Source organism: Lonchura striata, chromosome 15 (assembly GCF_050655825.1).
Source record: "Lonchura striata isolate lonStrDom1 chromosome 15, ASM5065582v1, whole genome shotgun sequence".
NCBI classification, from domain to species: Eukaryota; Metazoa; Chordata; class Aves; order Passeriformes; family Estrildidae; genus Lonchura; species Lonchura striata.
Window position 1 is genome coordinate 14,775,819 of NC_140717.1, and position 17,372 is coordinate 14,793,190.

Consider the following 17,372-nt stretch of genomic DNA (forward strand, 5'->3'; position numbering starts at 1 on the left):
TCTTGGTGAAGCTGCCCTTTGCCACCTCAGAGTGAAGAGGGACGATGGTTCTCAAGAGCTAAGTCTCTTCCCTCACGCCCACGAGCCACGACAGTGAGGGGAAAGGCTACTCTGGGTGTGTGGGGGTGAAAAAAGGATGGTGAAAATGAGAACTGAGGGGGAAATCGGCTCTGAGTGCGGGAAAACTTGGGACAGCACTGAGGGAACGAGTGGAGGTAAGCTGTGCCCCTGTGACGGCGTGATGTATGTGGCGAGGCCCCTTTCCCAGCCTTGGAGAGTGCAGAGATCGAAGAGGGACAAAAAGGAGGGGAAAATGGAACATAACTGAGGGAAAACTGAGGAATGAGCAGAGGGCAGCCACAGCTCACGGGGAGGTGTTCTGGGGACACCCCGCTCGCGCCGGCCGTGCGCGGGGGCGGCCCCGTCCCCTCAGGAGGGAGAGGGCAGGCGGGCGGCGCCGAACGCGCTCCGAGCCTGGGAAGCGCCCGAGAACGCGCGGCCGGGACAGAGCTGGGGGGCCGGGGGAAGGGGAGGGCGCTCCCCGGCTCCCTCCCACCCTCTCCGGATAAATGAGCCGCCGGGAGGCGGCGGGCGGCGCAGGCTGTGGGCGAGCGCGGCGCATCCCCGTCCCGTCCCCGTCCCGTCCCCGCCGCGCCCAGCGCTCCCTGCCGGCGGGGCCGGCCCGGGCGCTGCCGCGCGTACCCCGCGGGGCTGGGCGGGGGGACCGGGCGCCGCTTCCCTCCCCTGGGAACGCCTGAGGGCGGGGGCGGCCGGGCGGGCAGGGCCGGCGGAGGGGAGGCGGCCGGGACACCCCGGTCTGGCTGATGCTGGCAGCAGCGCCGGGCTCCGGCAGGCTGGTAGCGGCGGTCAGGACTCAGGAGGGGCCCCCCGGGCTCCCTTCCCCTTCCCTCCCTCCGCGGCGGGCGGCGCTGGAGGATTTTCTCCCGCCGCGGCCCCCTCGCTGTCCCCCAGACATGGTAGGTCACCTCCAGCTGCAAGGGATGGACGAGAGCCTGAAGGAGAAGAGCCGGGAAGGCTTGCTGGACAGTCCGGACTCGGGGCTGCCCCCCAGCCCCAGCCCCCCCTTCTACTCCCTGTCGCCCGGTGAGGGCCGGGCAGGGGGCAGCGGCGGTGCGGAGCCCCCGGGCCACCGGCGAGAGGCCAAGGACGGCAAAGTGGTAAGAGCCAAACCCGGGCACCGGGCTCTGTCCCCTCCGGGGGGGAAAGGCTGGCCGAGCTCCGGAGCGGGGCAGGCAGGAGGGCGCCTCTGGCCACTGCTCACCCTGGTCTGAGTGCCCCTCGCCGGCCGAGGGCACTCCGGGCTGCCCGTGGCGGCTGCGGTCCCGCGGTGGCAGCGCCGCTGCTGTGCCAGGCTGGGTTTTTGGATACACTCGCAGAGTGTTGGCAGTTTGGCTGGGTGAACTCTAATAACGGTGTGGGAGTGAAAACCAAAGTCTGAACCAAGCTCCCCTACCCACCTTCGGAAGAGAAAAGCGTAACTGTTTCTCAGTGACACTGCTCTGCCTGGTAGGTGCAGGTTGGAGCTGCATCCATCCGGACCGAGGCAGGGGCGTCTGGCTTCCAGTCATCATTACGCCCTGGCATCCCACATCTGCTTTGTGAGGAGCGTGGAGCCGCGTTTGCTGGAGCAAAGAAAGACAAAAGTGCCCTTTAGCTGGGGCAGGGTAGGGATGTGTGTCCGGGGAGTAGCTGCGGGACAGGGTCTGGGAAGGGCTGTGTGCTGCTGCCCTTTGCTGGAGCGGGGCTTTGTGGCATGAGCCCGCATGAAAGGTTTGTCCGCTGGCAGCCGAGCGGAGCCGGGGTAGCGGTTTGTAAGCTCAGACAGCTGGCAGAGCACTGCAGGTCTCGGTCAGCCTGATGCAGTGCCAGTGAAGCACTTGAATGTGGAGTAGGATCGGGGTAGATTTATTATGACTATTATTTTGCTTTATTTATTTCTATCCCTGAGCTATAAAACCCATTTTTAAAACACAGCGTTCAGAGCATAAGCAATGGTGGTGGGGGTTTTTAAAGGATGATGAAAGTTCTTCCCCAGGGCTCTTTAAATTTTTTTTTAAACATGTATAAAAGATGTTTGTAGGTGTATTCAGCGTGGTTAATTGGCTTTAAACAGCAGCACAAATCTTTCCATGAGAAAAATTTATCTCCTTCTGCTCTAGTGACAATTCAGACTTCTTTCCCATAGAGACATTTTGCAATGACTCCTCACACCCTTGTGCACTTTCTCAAGTTCTAAGGCCTTTTGAGAATATTACTGAAAACTGCCTTTTTCTCCTGAACATGCCAAAACCTTCCCCATGAACAATGACTCCTCACAGTGGAGAGGGTGTGAAGGCTTATTATGAAAGTCAAATCTCAAACCAGCTAACACGGCAGTTCCTAATATGGAGCCTTACCTGCAAGATGCCTGGGCGTGTGTGCCATCTCGATGGGAGTGTTTATGTACAAAGTTACCCACACGGCTCTGATTTGGCAAGATCAGGCTGTTCCCGTGTGTCTGTAAAATAAAATTGGGCAGGAAGGTGAGTGAAGGCTGCTGGAGCGAAAAACAGCAGGGGTGGAGGTGTCTGCAAAACTCTGTAATGGGGATATGACAGTCTCCATTCCAGTCATATGACAGTTGGCCATCGCACCATCCAAGAAAGTCCTTAGACATCAAAGAAGAAAGAACATGAAAAAATTTATTTCAGTTCATGGGCTGTTAGTCTTGAGAGTTTTAGTGCTTGACTCCTACAGGGAGAAAAGTTATTCCTGTGATCTGAATAAGGTAAAGTTAAGTTTTTCAATTGTTTTCATCATTAGTGAACATTTTAGACACTTCAAAAAAGCTCACACTGTTTCTACATTCTGTATCACATTGCAAGGGCTCCTGCTTAGAGTATGGGTTCTACACATTGGGAATGTATGGAATTCCATGCTCTTAGCAGGTACAGAAGGTTGCAGGGATCCAAATGCTGAAACCAGTCAGAATGTATTATTCGGAGCGATGCTGGGCTCTGTTCTTTAACTCTGCTTGGTTCACTGCAAAATAATGAAGTAAATAGGAATTTTCACTCCATTGGACTACAGAGAGTTTCACTTCCTTTCATTTCCACTGTGCAAATACTGTACTTGCAGCTGATATTAATGCAGGAAAAATATGAAGAGTATTGCTTGCTTCATACTTTGAAATTGCAGTGTCTAATTAGCTTTAATTTTGCCATTTTACAAGGGCTTGCTGATCTGTGAGCAGTTATGCAACCCATGAATGTGCTTCTGTTTAAGTCTATTCCTCTGCTGTTCATCAGAGCATGCAGAATTGGCAAATCAATAATTGCAGCTATTTGCACACCAAGAAATGCTGTTTTTAATCGCCTGTTATATTAGTGTTTGTTTTGCTTATAAACGTGACAGAGCCAGGAACAAAACCTGCACTCTTTGTGTTGGAATACTATAAAACCATACATAACTCAGTCACCAACAGCCAAGGTTCTAGTATGTACAATTACAATAAATTGCTGTCAGGTGAAGGAAACAACATTCCAGGTCTGTGTGAAGTATTTCATACTATTATTTGTTGCAGAACTATCAAACCACTGGTCTGAATCCAGTTGCATTCTTCTGCAGTCAGCTATTTTGCTCCAACTTTGCAAATATGTTACACAATTTTTCTCCTTTAGGATGGCACTTCTCATGCAGAGTAAAAGGAGATTGCATGCCTTATCGAAGATTTTCTTGTGTGCAAAATCTGTGTTCTCACTGCTCTGTGTTATTAACTGTGACTCTGAAAAAGTAAACTCTCTGCTCTTTAATAAGCACAACTTTGTTTCAAAGACAATGCACCATTTATTCACATTTAACCAGCCAATTTGGGAACAGCTTTGGGATCCAAGAAAATATGAAAGGCAATTTAGGGCCAGAGTCATAAATACCACAAGTTCAACACCATTTAGGGGCTTTTTTCCCCCCTTTTACTTGTAGTGCAGGATAAATTGGCTTTTATTTCTTCAAATAAAATCCATGTAGGGAATTTGTCAAGTGTTTTGTGCTTAAGTGCAAATATCCTAAGGAAAATAGAAAGTGACTTTTACCTAGTTCTGCCTTTTAAATCTGAGACATTATTAAAATTGATTCTTATGACTTGGGTTACTGAATTCTCTACACTGTGTCTTTAAAGCTGGGTCAAAACGAACAGAAATACAACAAAATAAAGCCTAATAATATGCACAAAGAAGCAGTTGCTGAAAGCATGGGGAATGAAATGACATCAAAGTACCCATATCTGCTTAGAGTTTTCCCTGTTGTTCTTGCCCTGGGACACTGGTTGAGGCTAGAAGAACTGCTTTTGGACTGTGCTGAAATAAGTGCTTTGCATCCATCACACAACTCTTAATGGATATCAGGGGACATCAAGATCACATTCATCTTCAGAAGTATCCATTGTGTGTTCTTGAAGCAGATTTTATGTTCCTTCCCAACAGTGAAAGGAACTTTTGCCACTGCAGTGAGTTCTTTTACTTTGCAAGATTTAAGCATTTGTGCACTCAACCTGCCTCAGAGAGCACTGACTTCTGTGGGACTATATCCCAGTGAAACAGCTATAGGGATGTAGGGAAATTCTACTTACATTCAGCAGCAGGAATGATTCAGAATCACTCTTGGGTGATGGGAGAAGATTCCAGCTTCATCTCAAGTATGGAGAAGGAGACCTTGCCCCTTGGCACAGCCTTCACAGACAAGAACGGGGTCCCAACAACGTGGTCCCTCAGTAATTGTGCCAACCCTGCTGGATTAACAGCTCATATTAAAAAAACCCAAGAGACCATTTCTTCCTGACATGCAGCATTTTGAAGACCCATTGGGTCACAGAGCCAGCATCTTGTCCTGCACTGAAGGTGCTTCAGGAATGGGGCATTGTCTTGTAGGGACTCGGTGGGGAAGATGGCCATCAAAGGTTTTTCATATGTAATTTCCATACCTGTCAACACCTACTCTGAAAGCACACGTGAGAGGGAGGCCCAGCACCCCGACCTGAGCCAGGCTGCAGCCTGCACATGAGGCAGGGGACGTGACTCCCAAGGCCCTGTGGGTCCCAGCAGCTCTGGGGAAGCCCCAGGCTGGTGCAGGGAGCAAGGCACCCATCTGGCACCACAGCAGGGTTTGCCTCAGGGCTTGTTGGCAGCCTGGCATCCTGACCCACTTCTGAGCCGCTCCCACAGCACTGGATCCTGCAGGAATTCCCCCAGCTTCAGTTCCACACCTGTGTCCTCTCCTGGCAAAGGCTAATCCCACCTGGCTGTTCCCTGTCCCTCAGCCCCACCCGGTTCTGGATATGCACCCGCTCCTCTTCCTCCTTGATGAAGGAGAGGGCATGGCTCTGGGCCTCACTTCATTGGCCTCACCTGATCTGACAGATTTCCCTTCTGGGCAGATCAGGGAAACAGGCAGCAGGGTCTCATCATCTGCTCTGGAAAGTGTGGCTCTGATGAAAGACATTGAGGGTAATGTCTTCTAGCTGCTGAATTTCCATTGTGTCCCTACATAACCCTGTGGACTATAAGCAAAGTAGCACACATTTCCCACTTGAAATAAAGGAGGGAGATAAGCAGGAAGGATGTAATTCTTTGAAATAATAAACCCCTGCTTTCTACCTGAGGTTTGCATTTTCTGTTATCACCTCCCAATATAATCTCAGCCGGCTCTGGTATAAATTACTCGTGATGTGCAATACGTGCAGATATTGGGAAAATAAATGGTCTGTTAAACAAATATTGCTTATCTTCTAGAGCGGAGAATGTAGATGTGTGTCAAATAACTCAGCCAGATCTTTCATTATAGCTGTAAATAACAGCTGAGTAAAGTGATATTTTCATGGACCTGACATGTTACCATAGTGGGAAAATGTGGTGAGAGATTTGCTTATGCCCTAGCTTAGTTAGGAGCTGGGAATTTGGGAAGCTGTATCCTGTTTGTAGCCCTGACACTTGGAAAGCTGTTTCCCCTTACAGTCTCTAGAGATCTAATGCCACATCTTAGTGCCTTCCATATAATGACCATAGCAAAAGGAGTCGGTCAGTTCTGGTTCTCTGTGCTCTCTGGGGAAAGGTTTTAGGGGTTTATTTATTTCAAGTCATGTTAATTTCCTTTCCTTTTTCTTGCTTTGCTGCCTGGAATTTGGCAGCTAAAGAACAGTCAATGCTGTTGATGAGCTGTAGATTGAATTCCATTTAGCAACCAATTTTATCTGTGTTTATCTATCTGCTACTTGCAAAAAGCAGAGTTTAGCTGCCCAGGCCGTTACATGCCTGAAAGGCATCAGAGTTAAGGCAGAGGGAAAAATGCAGCCAAACAAGAAAGCTCTTCAGCTTTTTAATACTACTGTAACTCTTTGCTGGTTGACACAAATTATGTACTGGAGAAGAAATAAAAATAACGGCTCATTTACTGCCTAATATGCACCTTGGATCAAGCTGTAAATGTGGCAGTCACTTTTTTGATATCTCTGGTATCTTTCATTATGTCTTCTCAACCTTCCTTGCCTACCAGACTCCTTCTGTCCTTCAAGATGCCAGGGTTGTGCGAAGCGGCATCTGGTAAGTGCCAGCACAGCTCCAGTTACTGGGGACAGATAAATTAGGTCCCCACTGCAGTGTTCCAGCACAGCAACCCTTGGATAGACTGACCTTGACTATGGATCACTCGTGGACAGCCTGAAGTGATGTGGACTTCTCTCCACCATCAGTGACCCTCAGGAATATGCAGCCAGCTCTGCTCCCTCTATCCATGGTGCAGGATAATACAGAAACTTGCCTTACTTGTGGAGTATCTGGAGATCACCAAGTGATCCCTAGAAACGAGCCAGGGATCCTGATTTTCTCAAGGGGGCTCAGCAGTCCAGTGCTCCTCCTCTTTCAACCATTCCTGTGCAGAAGGAAAAAGAATTGAGTCAGTATTTTTTTGACAGGCAGAACATTTTTGGTTTTTTTCCTTAAAGCAGATTGGAAGGAGTCGGTGTCAAGCTCTTGCCAAAAAGGCAGCTTTTGACATGTGCCAAGCATATAACATTTCAGCCCCAAAGACAAATCTTTTGGAAAGCTCATATCCCCTGTTCCTTGCTTCCCAGCTCCAGGTGACTTGCAGGAGCCGACATTTCAGAACATCACTGGAGGGAAAACAAAATGTCACCTGAGGTGCCTTTCAGTGGCTGCTGTGTGAAACCTGTGGTTGCTGTTTAGTGACCCCTTCACACTGTGCAAGCAAATCAGTTGCTGTTTGGTGAACAGCCTGCAGGACCTTAGAGATCTCTATTTTTAGGCCATGATTTGTAAGTTATTTACATCTTCCATGTGTAGACTTTCAGGTTACTTCAAGGTTTCTGACCTGCAGCAGCTCATGGAAGAGAGGTCTGAGTCTGTAATGGTCTTGACAGGCAGTAGAAATACTGACTTTGGCCTGCCAATGTTCACAGTTGTTCCAGCTTTCTAAACTAAGCCAAACCTGCAGGTCTGAAGTTGGTGCTTATCCTCAGCATATGAAATGCCTTTTGCCACCCTTCCCTGCCCAGAACAAGGTTATCTGTAACCCCCAATGGAAATAATCTCATCACACCCCATCCTGTACTAACCTGGAGAACACTTAATCCTGCTCTCACCAAGTTCAGCAGCAAATTTTTGACTCTGATTGATACCAGCCGTGCATGCCAGCACCTCCATTTCTCCGTGCACACTGGTGGTGTTTCTGCAGCGTGTTCTTGTTCCTGTTCCCTGCTGTGGGACTTGTGCTCTCCACAGATGGTGATTGCCACCGTGCCCACGCTCTGACCGAGCAGCACCCCCGGCGCTCGGCGGGCTGGGAAGGCTTTTCCCAAGCACACACTGGGGGCCAGATGCCCCAGCAATGTTCCTGCTAAGCCACAGGAAAGACTTCGTAACATCTCCCGCATCCTGGGGATGTTTGGAGCACACTTGGTGTCAGCATTTGTTAGCAAGAAGTGTGAAGGCTTGTTTGCCCGAAGCACTTCTTTGAAAACTGCTTCTTTAAAGGAGGGACATATATCCCCAGCCTTGTTTCCTTCACCAGTTCAAGCAATCTGCAGGTGAACCCCCAAAGGGCAGCCTGCCTGCTGTTCACAAAGCTCATGAGCATGTGCAAATGGTGTTTGACTCCTGCACCCAAAGGACCCTCTTCTTATGTACAAAATGTCTTTAGAAAGAGCTCTGGCCTTGTGCATACTGTTACAAGCTGGACATCTGCACCCTTGTGAACTGAGGCTTGTCTGATGTAAACAACTCACATTTCAGAAGCAAAGAGCTTTATTTATGACCAGAAAGCTGCCCTTGCCCTCCCCTGTCAAGAGTGTTGAAAGCAATTTGGGAATGAACTTTGCCTTTTGGCCAGTGTTTGCTAGGGAGGGTGAACGTATATTTTTTTTTTTTTATTTTTTCCCCCCATAACTGTGCAGACACTTCTGTTTTGACAATGGAACAGTATTCAATCAAAAAGAGGGGTTGGCCATTTTACTTAATAGTACAACTTTACACAGTTGTAAAGCGCAGGGATATTTCAGTATGAAAAGAAGAAACAGCTTTGTGGCTTTGGGACACAGAATTAAATAGCTTGGCAAATTCAGATGGAGCAGTGACATTTTTTGCCTTAGCCTGAGGCAGAAGGCCCAAACCAGTAGAAGAAAGCAGACCTCAGCTAGCCATCTACAGACCCTGCAGAGAGGCTGCCAGCCATCTCCTTTAAAGAGATCCTGTGTCCCTGTGCGTCATAAATATCTGCTGACAGAAAAGTAGTGGCAGAGTCTGAAACCTGCAGTGACATTTTTCCAGGAGGGCAGGATTAGGCTGAATTAGCTGCTGGGTTTGGTCCAGGCACCAGACACAGGATCCCCATATGTAGGAACTGGTGTTTAAGAGCTCTCCAGTATAGAGAAATGGGATTAATCATTTCTGTGGTGGGCAGAGTAGCCTAGGCTGGTCTGTGACAATTTGTCAGAGTAAGTTCACAGTACAGTTAGTCTTAAAAATCCAATTTTTGGTGTCATGAATTGGAGCTGCTCCATTCATTACAAAGTCCTGGCTTGCAACTGGCTTCCTGCATTGCAGAGGCCACAAGGTGCCCCAGTGTCTCACCCCACCCTCAGTTTTATGGTTAACAAGAATGTCCTTTGCAGCACAAGAACCGTTTTTGGCACGGAGACTTTGGGAACAGCAAGTCTATTGCTTCCTCTGCTGGATTGTTGCAAGGGATACATGATTTTATGTACATATTTGTATGTATATCTATAAAAATACATAAACATGTCTCACTTCAGTAGACCTACATCCTTCAAGTCAGCAGCCTTAGGCCCTATTGCTCTGTTTGGTCAGACATGGAACACTTCTCCATGCTGACACATTTTGAGTGTTTCTAAGACTTGTTAATTCCTACCTGTAAGGGCAATATCAGGGCTCAAGAAAACTCAAAAACAATTGCAATTCCTCTGAGAAACAAGAAAGGAAGAAGGAAAGGCAAGGTTAAATTTCAACAAACAGATACTGCAGTATGAAGTGACAGAGATGTGGGCAGAGTCACGTACCTGGGAGGTGTGCTGGGGCAGAGGGAGGTGTTGGTAGGTGAGGACAGTCCAGGTGTTGTGTTAGGCTGCTCAGCTGCCAGCCACAGCACGTTATGAACTGTGCCAACCCCATCTGTTGTGTTCCAACACTTGCTGTGCTCTCCTTCCCTGCAGATGCCGTATCTGCTCCTGAACCCGTCCATGCCAGAGATAAGGCCTCGAATGTGCCCGGTGTTTTTTGGAGAAAGCATTGAGGTCAATCCTGAGCCTGTGCAGGAAATCAGGTACAGATGGGATTGGGTGGGTAGATGGGGATTTCTGTCTTTTTTCTGGTGCTTCTGCCAAAGATTAAAATGTGTTTGCAAATGAGAGTCATGGTTATTTTGATGGAAAGGGAAGGACAGGTGGGAGAGTAATTCCTGAATTAAAGCCACTGACAGCAGCACAGGCAGAGGGGAACAGGCAAAAACTGGAGGGGGGTTTTAATAGAAGGCAGCCTTCCTTCCAAGGCCAGCTAAAATCCAAGGCTATGAGAGAAAACCATTACCATCTGTGGGCTTGATGGCGTCCACTAAGTAATCTGATGGTCTTCATACTGTTCCCAGATGATTTGTGTCTTCAGAAGAAGCAACACCCTTCTAATTGGCACCTTTTTTTGTTCGCTCTTGCCACAGAGAAACCAGTATTAGACAGCCCACAGAGACTGAATGAGCTCCTCTGTGTGAGGAGATGGTCCCTCAAGCCAGTGATGGAGATGTTCTGCCCTCCCGTGGGGCTGGTGCTGTGCCCGATGGATAAATGTTGGTGTTTGCTCTTTCTTTGCTCTTTTGCTGATGTGGAATGTATCCTGCAAACAGCATGGAGCACTCACACACAGCCTGGGGCAGGGACAGTGGGAGAACTGTAAACCCCCTCAACCTATGCAAAAGTCTCTCTGGAAATGTACCCCAGTAAATCTCTGCTGGTTGAGGAACTGCCAGCGGGCATGTTTTTATGGTGATTACATCGGAGTTTTGTTTTATGTGTGCTGAATGACTTGCTTACACCCTAGCTGTGCAAAATACATTACAGCAGCTCAGATTACACGCGGTGCACAATCAGTCAGTCCCCCTCTGGGTGGAGGTAATGACAAGCACACACCCAGCTTTTAATCTTTTTTACGTGGAGCTACACATTCCTTGGCTGCTGATTGCTGGAGGAGCATTTGGGGAGCAGGGAAAGCCAATGGAAGTCCTGCTGTACCCAATGCCTAGGGATTCCAGAAGAAGCCCTTTTCCTGGCCTGGTGTCTGCACATCCTTTCTAGGTGGCTGCAGAAAAAAGGCAGGGCTGTGACATCCTACTTTTTGTGGTTCTTCATCTGTTGACAGTTCAGGTGGCCAATCCCTTTGAGACCAGTGGCATGAGTGTTGGGCAGCCATAGCCCACAATATTCCTTTGGTTTACCTGCTCTTTCAGCATTGCTTGGATTTTTTTGTAGGTTCCAACAAGCAACCTCATCCCTCATCTCCCAGCACTCAGATTTTACCTGGTTTGGGCATTTTTGTGCAATGATGAAAGACAAGACAAACAGCCTTGACAGCTCAGCAGGTCCATTACAGGGCATTAGTCTGCCTCCAGTGTAGCTCTCAGGGCTGAGCTGAGGCCCCAGTGGGACCCATGGAGAAAACCAGAGGAAGAAGAGCGTTGCTTGGAACCTCTGCAACAAAGTGTTTTCTGCCCTGGTATGACCACTTTGCAGAAATGCTGAGATGGATTCACAGCAAGGTGGGGTTCCAGCAAGATTCCCCAGCAGGACAGAGTCCTCTTGGCTTTGGGTTGTAGAGTTGTCATCTGCCCCAGTGTCTGTGCAGTAAGAGGTGGTAAATGCTGCCAGCTTCGAAGGGTTAGAGAAGATTCTTGCCTGTCTTGCCTGCTTTGCTGCCTGGGCTGTGCTCCTGATACCTTGCTGTCCTCTGTAGGTGCAATTCCGAGGTGAAGTACGACTCGGAGAAGCACTATCGGGATGACATCTTCTACGGCCCCATCCCCACGGTCACCACCTACAGCGAGACCATCATCGCCGCTCCCAACTGCACCTGGCGGAACTACAAGTCCCAGCTGATCTTCGAGCCCCGCCAGAAGCCGGTGAGGTTTCAGAGCACGACCATCATTTTCCCTAAGCGTGCCAAGAACATTTACCGGACCACCCTCAACTACAGCTTGGGCTGTGCCAAGCGCTGGTTTGCTTCCAGCGTGCAGCTGGAACTCTGTGAGGAAACCAACCCGTGCGTCATGTACGGCGAGACCCTCTGATCCGCCCCGCCGCTGGCAACCGCGCGACCCCCGGGAGGCCGCGGCCTTCGCGGGGCTCTGCCTGGGCCTTGCTCGGTGGTGACTGAATATTCATGGCTGGAGAACAGCGAGGCTGAACTGGCTGGGAGGAGGCTTGCAGGGCACAGGATGGTTTTGATCAGTGAGAGGCTGGCTTGTATTTTGCGACGTTCCTGACATTCACGATCTGGATTTTATTTTTGGTTTTTTTTTTTTTCTCTCCGAGCGTATCTATTTTTGGCTTGTGTTTAGATGAAATCAAGATGACAAAGGACCCTCTTACCATTGCAGAATGATGCCTTATGAGCTCTGTAGGTCTTGTGTCTAGCACATAGGTGAGAGTCGTTGTAAGCTTCAGAGCTATTTTGGTCTCTGCAAAGGGAAGACCGACTGCAGAGTCAGCATCTGGTTGGCCCAGCACACACCAGGCCAGATCTCTTTCAGAGCTGAAATGCAGAGGAGGTGGTTATTTGTACCAGTACATCACAGCTTGCTCCAACAGCTCATCTGAGCGAGAGCTACCCTATTACAGCACTGCAGTCGCCCCACTTCGTGAGAGGAGTGGAGACTGTCACCCCCAAGAAAAAGAGGATTTAAACAGGTCCCCCAGCTCTTGCTGGCAGCTGGATGTTTGTATACCATAGCAAAGCACAGCGCAACCAGGAGATAGGAGAAAGGCCAGCTGTGATGCACAGACACATCTTCTGTGAGCCCAGCCGGGAGTAAGTGGGGAGACTGAGGAAAATGAACAGCTGAAGGGCTAATTTCTAAAAGTGACTGAGAATTTAGTGCCCTTCTACCAAAAGTATTGTCAGACCAAGTGTGCCATGCTGTTCACTGCCTCCAACACCTAATTAAAGAGATCTGTATGCACTTGCAGCCTTTCTGAGTTTCAGGGTGTGGCTGTATTGAAGAGAGGAGTGTAGAACAGGAAAATGCTCCCTGGCTTATTTGAAGCCAGGGCAGGGTTAACTCACCCTCTCAATAGTTTCCATATTTGTGGCATGGGCAGCTTTTCTGCCTGTAGAGGAGCAGCCAAACTTTCTCAGTGTAGAGCTTGAAGGATTGAAAAGCCCAAACCCATCTGGGTTTCCTTGATCAGCCAGGCTGTAGCACTAGAAACAGCTGAACTGTCTCTGCAAAAGGACCAAGAAACAGTGAGCAGGAGTCAGTGAAGCCATCCTAAGGTAAAATATTCCCCACTTATGAATCCCATCTCTGGTATATCTTCACTTTGGTCTCTTGCTGAAAATCTGCAAGAGCCTGGATTCCCACAAACATACAACGTTTGAAAATAGCACAGAATTGTCTCCAAAAATCTTACCATGCATGCTGCTCAGACTTAGAAATAACCATAGAGCTCCGGAAATTAATTTCCAGCTTTCTCTCTTCTAAACTTTCCATTTTGTTCCTGACTTGTTGTGTGTCCCATGGAGTTATTTCAGAACACAGCTGAGCAGCCAAGTCAGAAAGCCTATTAACAATGTCAACAAGACGTAGCTGATTGCCCAGAACAGTTGACGCACAAACCCACTGAGATTAAAAAAAAAAAGTCTGAGAAACTTGAAAAAATAATAAAATTAGCAATTTATAAAGATTCTTTTTCCATCAGTTTCAAAAAGCAGTTGGTAAGTGTGACCAGAACTGCGACCTTTATGAAACAGAGTTCTCTTGTTTAAAATGTAGCACAGTTTTTCCACCAGAGGTAAATATAAAGTCTTTAAATACAAACTTCAATCCTGACAGCTGAAGCATCATTGGTGCTGAAAGATGTGTGTTGTGGCAGTGCTGAACTCTCCCTGTCTGTTGGGATTTAGGACTTGGTAGGAAGAACCCCTCAAAGGATTTCCAAGGCTTCCACCTACTGTTGAATTCTTTACAGCAACACAAACAAGGACTATATTTGTTAGTGGTCAGAGTCTGCTGTCACTGTCTGTCAGCATCAAAGGCTGGAAAAGCAGCATCTGCCTCCAAAGGGATTACTGTGCCTGAAGCAACCCTTCTCCCCAGGGCTCCAGCAAACAGGAGAGCTGGCTTAGGGAGCAGGGAGTTGGTGCCTGGATGAACGTGGTCCCAGTGCAGTGAGGTTAGTGGTGCACTTACTTGCTGGTTCATCTTCAGCTCTGTCCTGTTGGCCACGTGCTGCTGAGCAAGCCTTGGGAGCAAGGGAAATACCCCTCTGCCCTGCTGGGGACACCGTGGGGGCTCTGGAGGGCTCAGTGCCTGCAGCCCTGAGAGCCAAGGGGCAGGGTCCCAGGCTGACAGCAGGGAAATCCAGGTCCAAAAGCAAGGCCAGAACTCACACCCAGGGGATCCCTGCACAGTGACAGAGTGGACTGATGGAGACAGGCTGACCTCAGAGCAGAGGGGATGCCAGACTCTCTCTATTCTGACCACACATTAGGCTTTGCTCCTTTTAACAGCTGGATGATTCCCCTGCTTCAAGCACAAACCTGCTGTTCTCGATCATGCTGGTCTTTGAGCAGGACAGGTTTCCCCCAGAAATTCCTTTCATCATGACTGGCTGCAAGTTTCTTCCCACTCTGCCCACTGTTAGTTCTGTTTCCTAAATATCAGCTGCAACAGTAAAAGAGAATTCAAGTCAAGCCAAAAAAAACCTAGTGTGCAACTAGAAATCCAGCAGAGAGACTGAATCTCAACTTGGACTTTAACCACACAGGAGAGGGGCTGCTGAGGCAAAGTCTCACAGGTGGATGTGACCCCTGGGAGGGTGCAGTGGAGGGCTGCATCCTTGGCACTGGAGGGTCCCACACACCCAGCCCAGGCCTCTTTGAAGCTTCATGCTTTGTTTTCTCTGCAAATACACTAGAAGTAACCTAACATGCTCCTGCTCTTTTGAGTTTAAACAGCTTTTCTGGTTTTGCCATGTTAGGAAAAAAAAAAACAGAAAGCAACTTGGGTTTCTAGGCTGCTGAGCACATTTTGAGCTATGTAGCCACAGTGGCTATGGTGGGACCATCACCCTGGACCACATCCAAACTGGGACACTGCCAAGTGCCTGAGATCTGGAGAAATTTTTGAAAAATCCCTTCTTATATGGTATCTGCCATGAGCCCATCACAAGCTGCTTTTCTTCTCAGCAAAAGCTGGTGTTGGAAAGGGACTTTGTTTTTCCTGAGATCAAGGAAACCACAGAGGGTCAAGTCTTCACCCTTGCCTGGGCACACATCCCAACCTGCCTGCCCACTCTGTCCCTGCTGCTCCCATCCCTGTGGCTGGCTTAGGCAGTGGTAGAAAAGCCAAAGTTCATCTTACTCATGACTGGGAAAAGTGATGACATTTCTTTTGTTTTGCTTAAACACCAGAAACTGAATTGTGTTTTTGTGTTGCCAATGAAGAATCACTCTGGGCAGCCAAGAAGTGCCTTGTGCCATACCTGTAGTGTGCTTGTACATCTGAAAGGAACAATTAGTCCCACTAGGGAGGTGCTTTTCTTTTAAATGGAGTGGTGTTAATCTCAGCCAACAAATCTTTGTTCCTGCATATTTTCTCAAAGATACAAATTATAAATTTAGACCATGGAAAGGCAAGTTTCTTTGAACAGCTGGGACTCCCCAGAAATCCTGATTTCCCCCTGATGTGCACATTGCCCACAGCTCTGCAAGTCTGATGGGTAAAGTCTGACGCTGCCTCTATCTTTTCTGATGGGATTGTTTTTTTCAATATGGAAAATCCCTGTCTCAAAGGTGGTGGGTCTCTCTCCCCTTCATCCCTGTGATTCTTTTGCCCTGGAATACAACAGTGTGCTCATGTCTGGCCTGCCTGCATTGCTGTCATTGCATTTGGGGCCAAAAAGATGAAATATAACAAAATATTGAACTTTTAGAAGCTGTGGATTATGTTGCACAAACCGCAGAGAACAACTTTGACCAAAAGTTTACTGCTTATCCTTATTTTTTGCCTTTTTCTTTTTTTTTTTTCCTTCCTAAGCCAGCTCTACTTTCCTCAATGTGAAATACAGACAGATTTGCACCCTAGGTGCACGCTTTCTGCAACTGTTGAAATGGTGTTTGGGTGTTGATAGCAGTGTTTGAGTGAGCTGCTGGTCAGAGAAGTGAATGCTATTTACTATTTATGTTGAGTGTGTCTTAAAAAAATGGGAAAGGTCACCAGAGGGCTAATGAGCAAAAAAGACTTTGTAGAGCAAACTGAAGACTAAAGACTGTGTGAGTCTGACGTAGAGGTGAATGGTTCTGTGTGTGAACAACTCTGACCTAGGATATTTAGCCACTGTGGTTTTAACCTGCCTCTTTTCCTGCAGGAAAAAGCATATTTGCCTTTTTTAGAGCTGAAACAAAATCAGATCCATCCTCTGTCACAGTCATTCAGTCCTGCTGAAGTCTGTGTGCATCAGCATTCCCCAGGCTCACGAGTACTTTGTGTGTATCAATCAAACAGGCACAGAGCTGTGCCTCTGTGGAGATGGAGGAATGCTTTATAGGGGATGATGGATCTTCTTGTGGGATATTCAGATTTTTATTGCCAGATAAAGTCTGCTCTCTGAGGATCACCTGATCACTCACAAATTGATCTGTTCTGAACATCTCCCCCAAAGCTCTGTAACTAGTGGATTTTATAAGTCTTGGGAGGCACTAATTTTTTTTCAGATACTGTAATGGCCGTCAGAATGAGCTAAGTATCCTATTATGTGAATTGTGACCTGAGGATGGGATTGAAAGGTGTCTGAAGGTTAGAGAAGGAAGAAGAGAACTTATAAGTGGTGGAAATGCATAAGGATGTGTCATATTTTTATTTTTGTAAGTCTGATTCTCTAAGTGCTTGTAAAGTACTTTACTGTTGTATATGTGGTGATGCAGTAGCTCACAATATCCTTTTATTTTTGTATATTTCTTCCTCCACCATAATCCCTTTCTGTTCAACTCATAGAGAGTAATTTAAGAAGACAAAATTTATATATCATAATAAAATGCTCAAACCCTCATGCTGATGTATGCAGCGTTTCCTTCATCTTCCATATCCTTTTACTTGGTGCCTAATGCCCTTTTTCATCCAGAGGGAACGTTCCTGGTGTGTCCATCCCTATCTGTGGATTTCATGCAGCCCAGCTCCCATGGATGAGTGGCTGTGGCACAGTCAGTGCTGTGATGTGCAAACCCCACTCTGTGTGCCCAGGGAAAGCTGAAAAGCTGAGGAGGAACTCTCAGAGGCAGTTTTACCTTTCAGGATTTCCCTGGTTGCCAGTTTGACCATTTCTTCAATCTAAATTTCCCACTTCAGCTTCATCTTGTTCTACAGAGCTCTGAAGCCTTGGTGTTGGATCTAGACAATTCCTCTCCCAGCTCTTCCGTGGCCTTCAAGGGTAGGAAGAACCCACATAATGTTTATTTCATATCCAGGTACCCACATTCTAGTGCACTACTGCAATCTCTCCTATGTCCTGGCTTCCCAAATCCCACTGGTGGATGAGCTGCACTGGGGCTGAAACCCTGCCTGGCCATGAAGTGCATTTTAAAGCC

At 47.9% G+C, this 17,372-nt stretch overlaps 2 protein-coding genes across 2 annotated transcripts in view; one reads left to right on the forward strand and one right to left on the reverse strand.

Moving 5' to 3' along the window:
* The window catches only part of LOC144247222 (uncharacterized), a 109,394-nt gene extending 97,867 nt beyond the window's left edge, over window positions 1-11,527 (reverse strand). Inside the window, exons 1-3 of the mRNA XM_085593382.1 lie at window positions 4,628-11,527; window positions 2,418-2,518; window positions 1,479-1,643 (exon numbers count right to left, since the gene is read on the reverse strand). The gene's annotated coding sequence lies outside the window, so the exon portion shown is untranslated. The remainder of the gene's footprint in view (window positions 1-1,478; window positions 1,644-2,417; window positions 2,519-4,627) is intronic.
* RFLNA (refilin A) lies at window positions 599-16,837 on the forward strand. Its single transcript, XM_021532789.3, has 3 exons — window positions 599-1,178; window positions 9,737-9,846; window positions 11,523-16,837. Exons 1-3 carry the CDS (start codon window positions 825-827, stop codon window positions 11,854-11,856), a joined length of 798 nt encoding a protein of 265 aa, XP_021388464.1. The 5' UTR covers window positions 599-824; the 3' UTR covers window positions 11,857-16,837.
* Window positions 16,838-17,372: the final 535 nt, after the last annotated feature.

Excerpts from the sequence above, each read along its gene's own strand:
- RFLNA (XM_021532789.3), top strand. The coding sequence starts at position 825 with ATGCTGGCAGCAGCGCCGGGCTCCGGCAGGCTGGTAGCGGCGGTCAGG. Across the intron at positions 1,179-9,736 it reads AGGCCAAGGACGGCAAAGTG|ATGCCGTATCTGCTCCTGAA; the intron begins GTAAGAGCCAAA and ends CCTTCCCTGCAG. Across the intron at positions 9,847-11,522 it reads GAGCCTGTGCAGGAAATCAG|GTGCAATTCCGAGGTGAAGT; the intron begins GTACAGATGGGA and ends TGTCCTCTGTAG.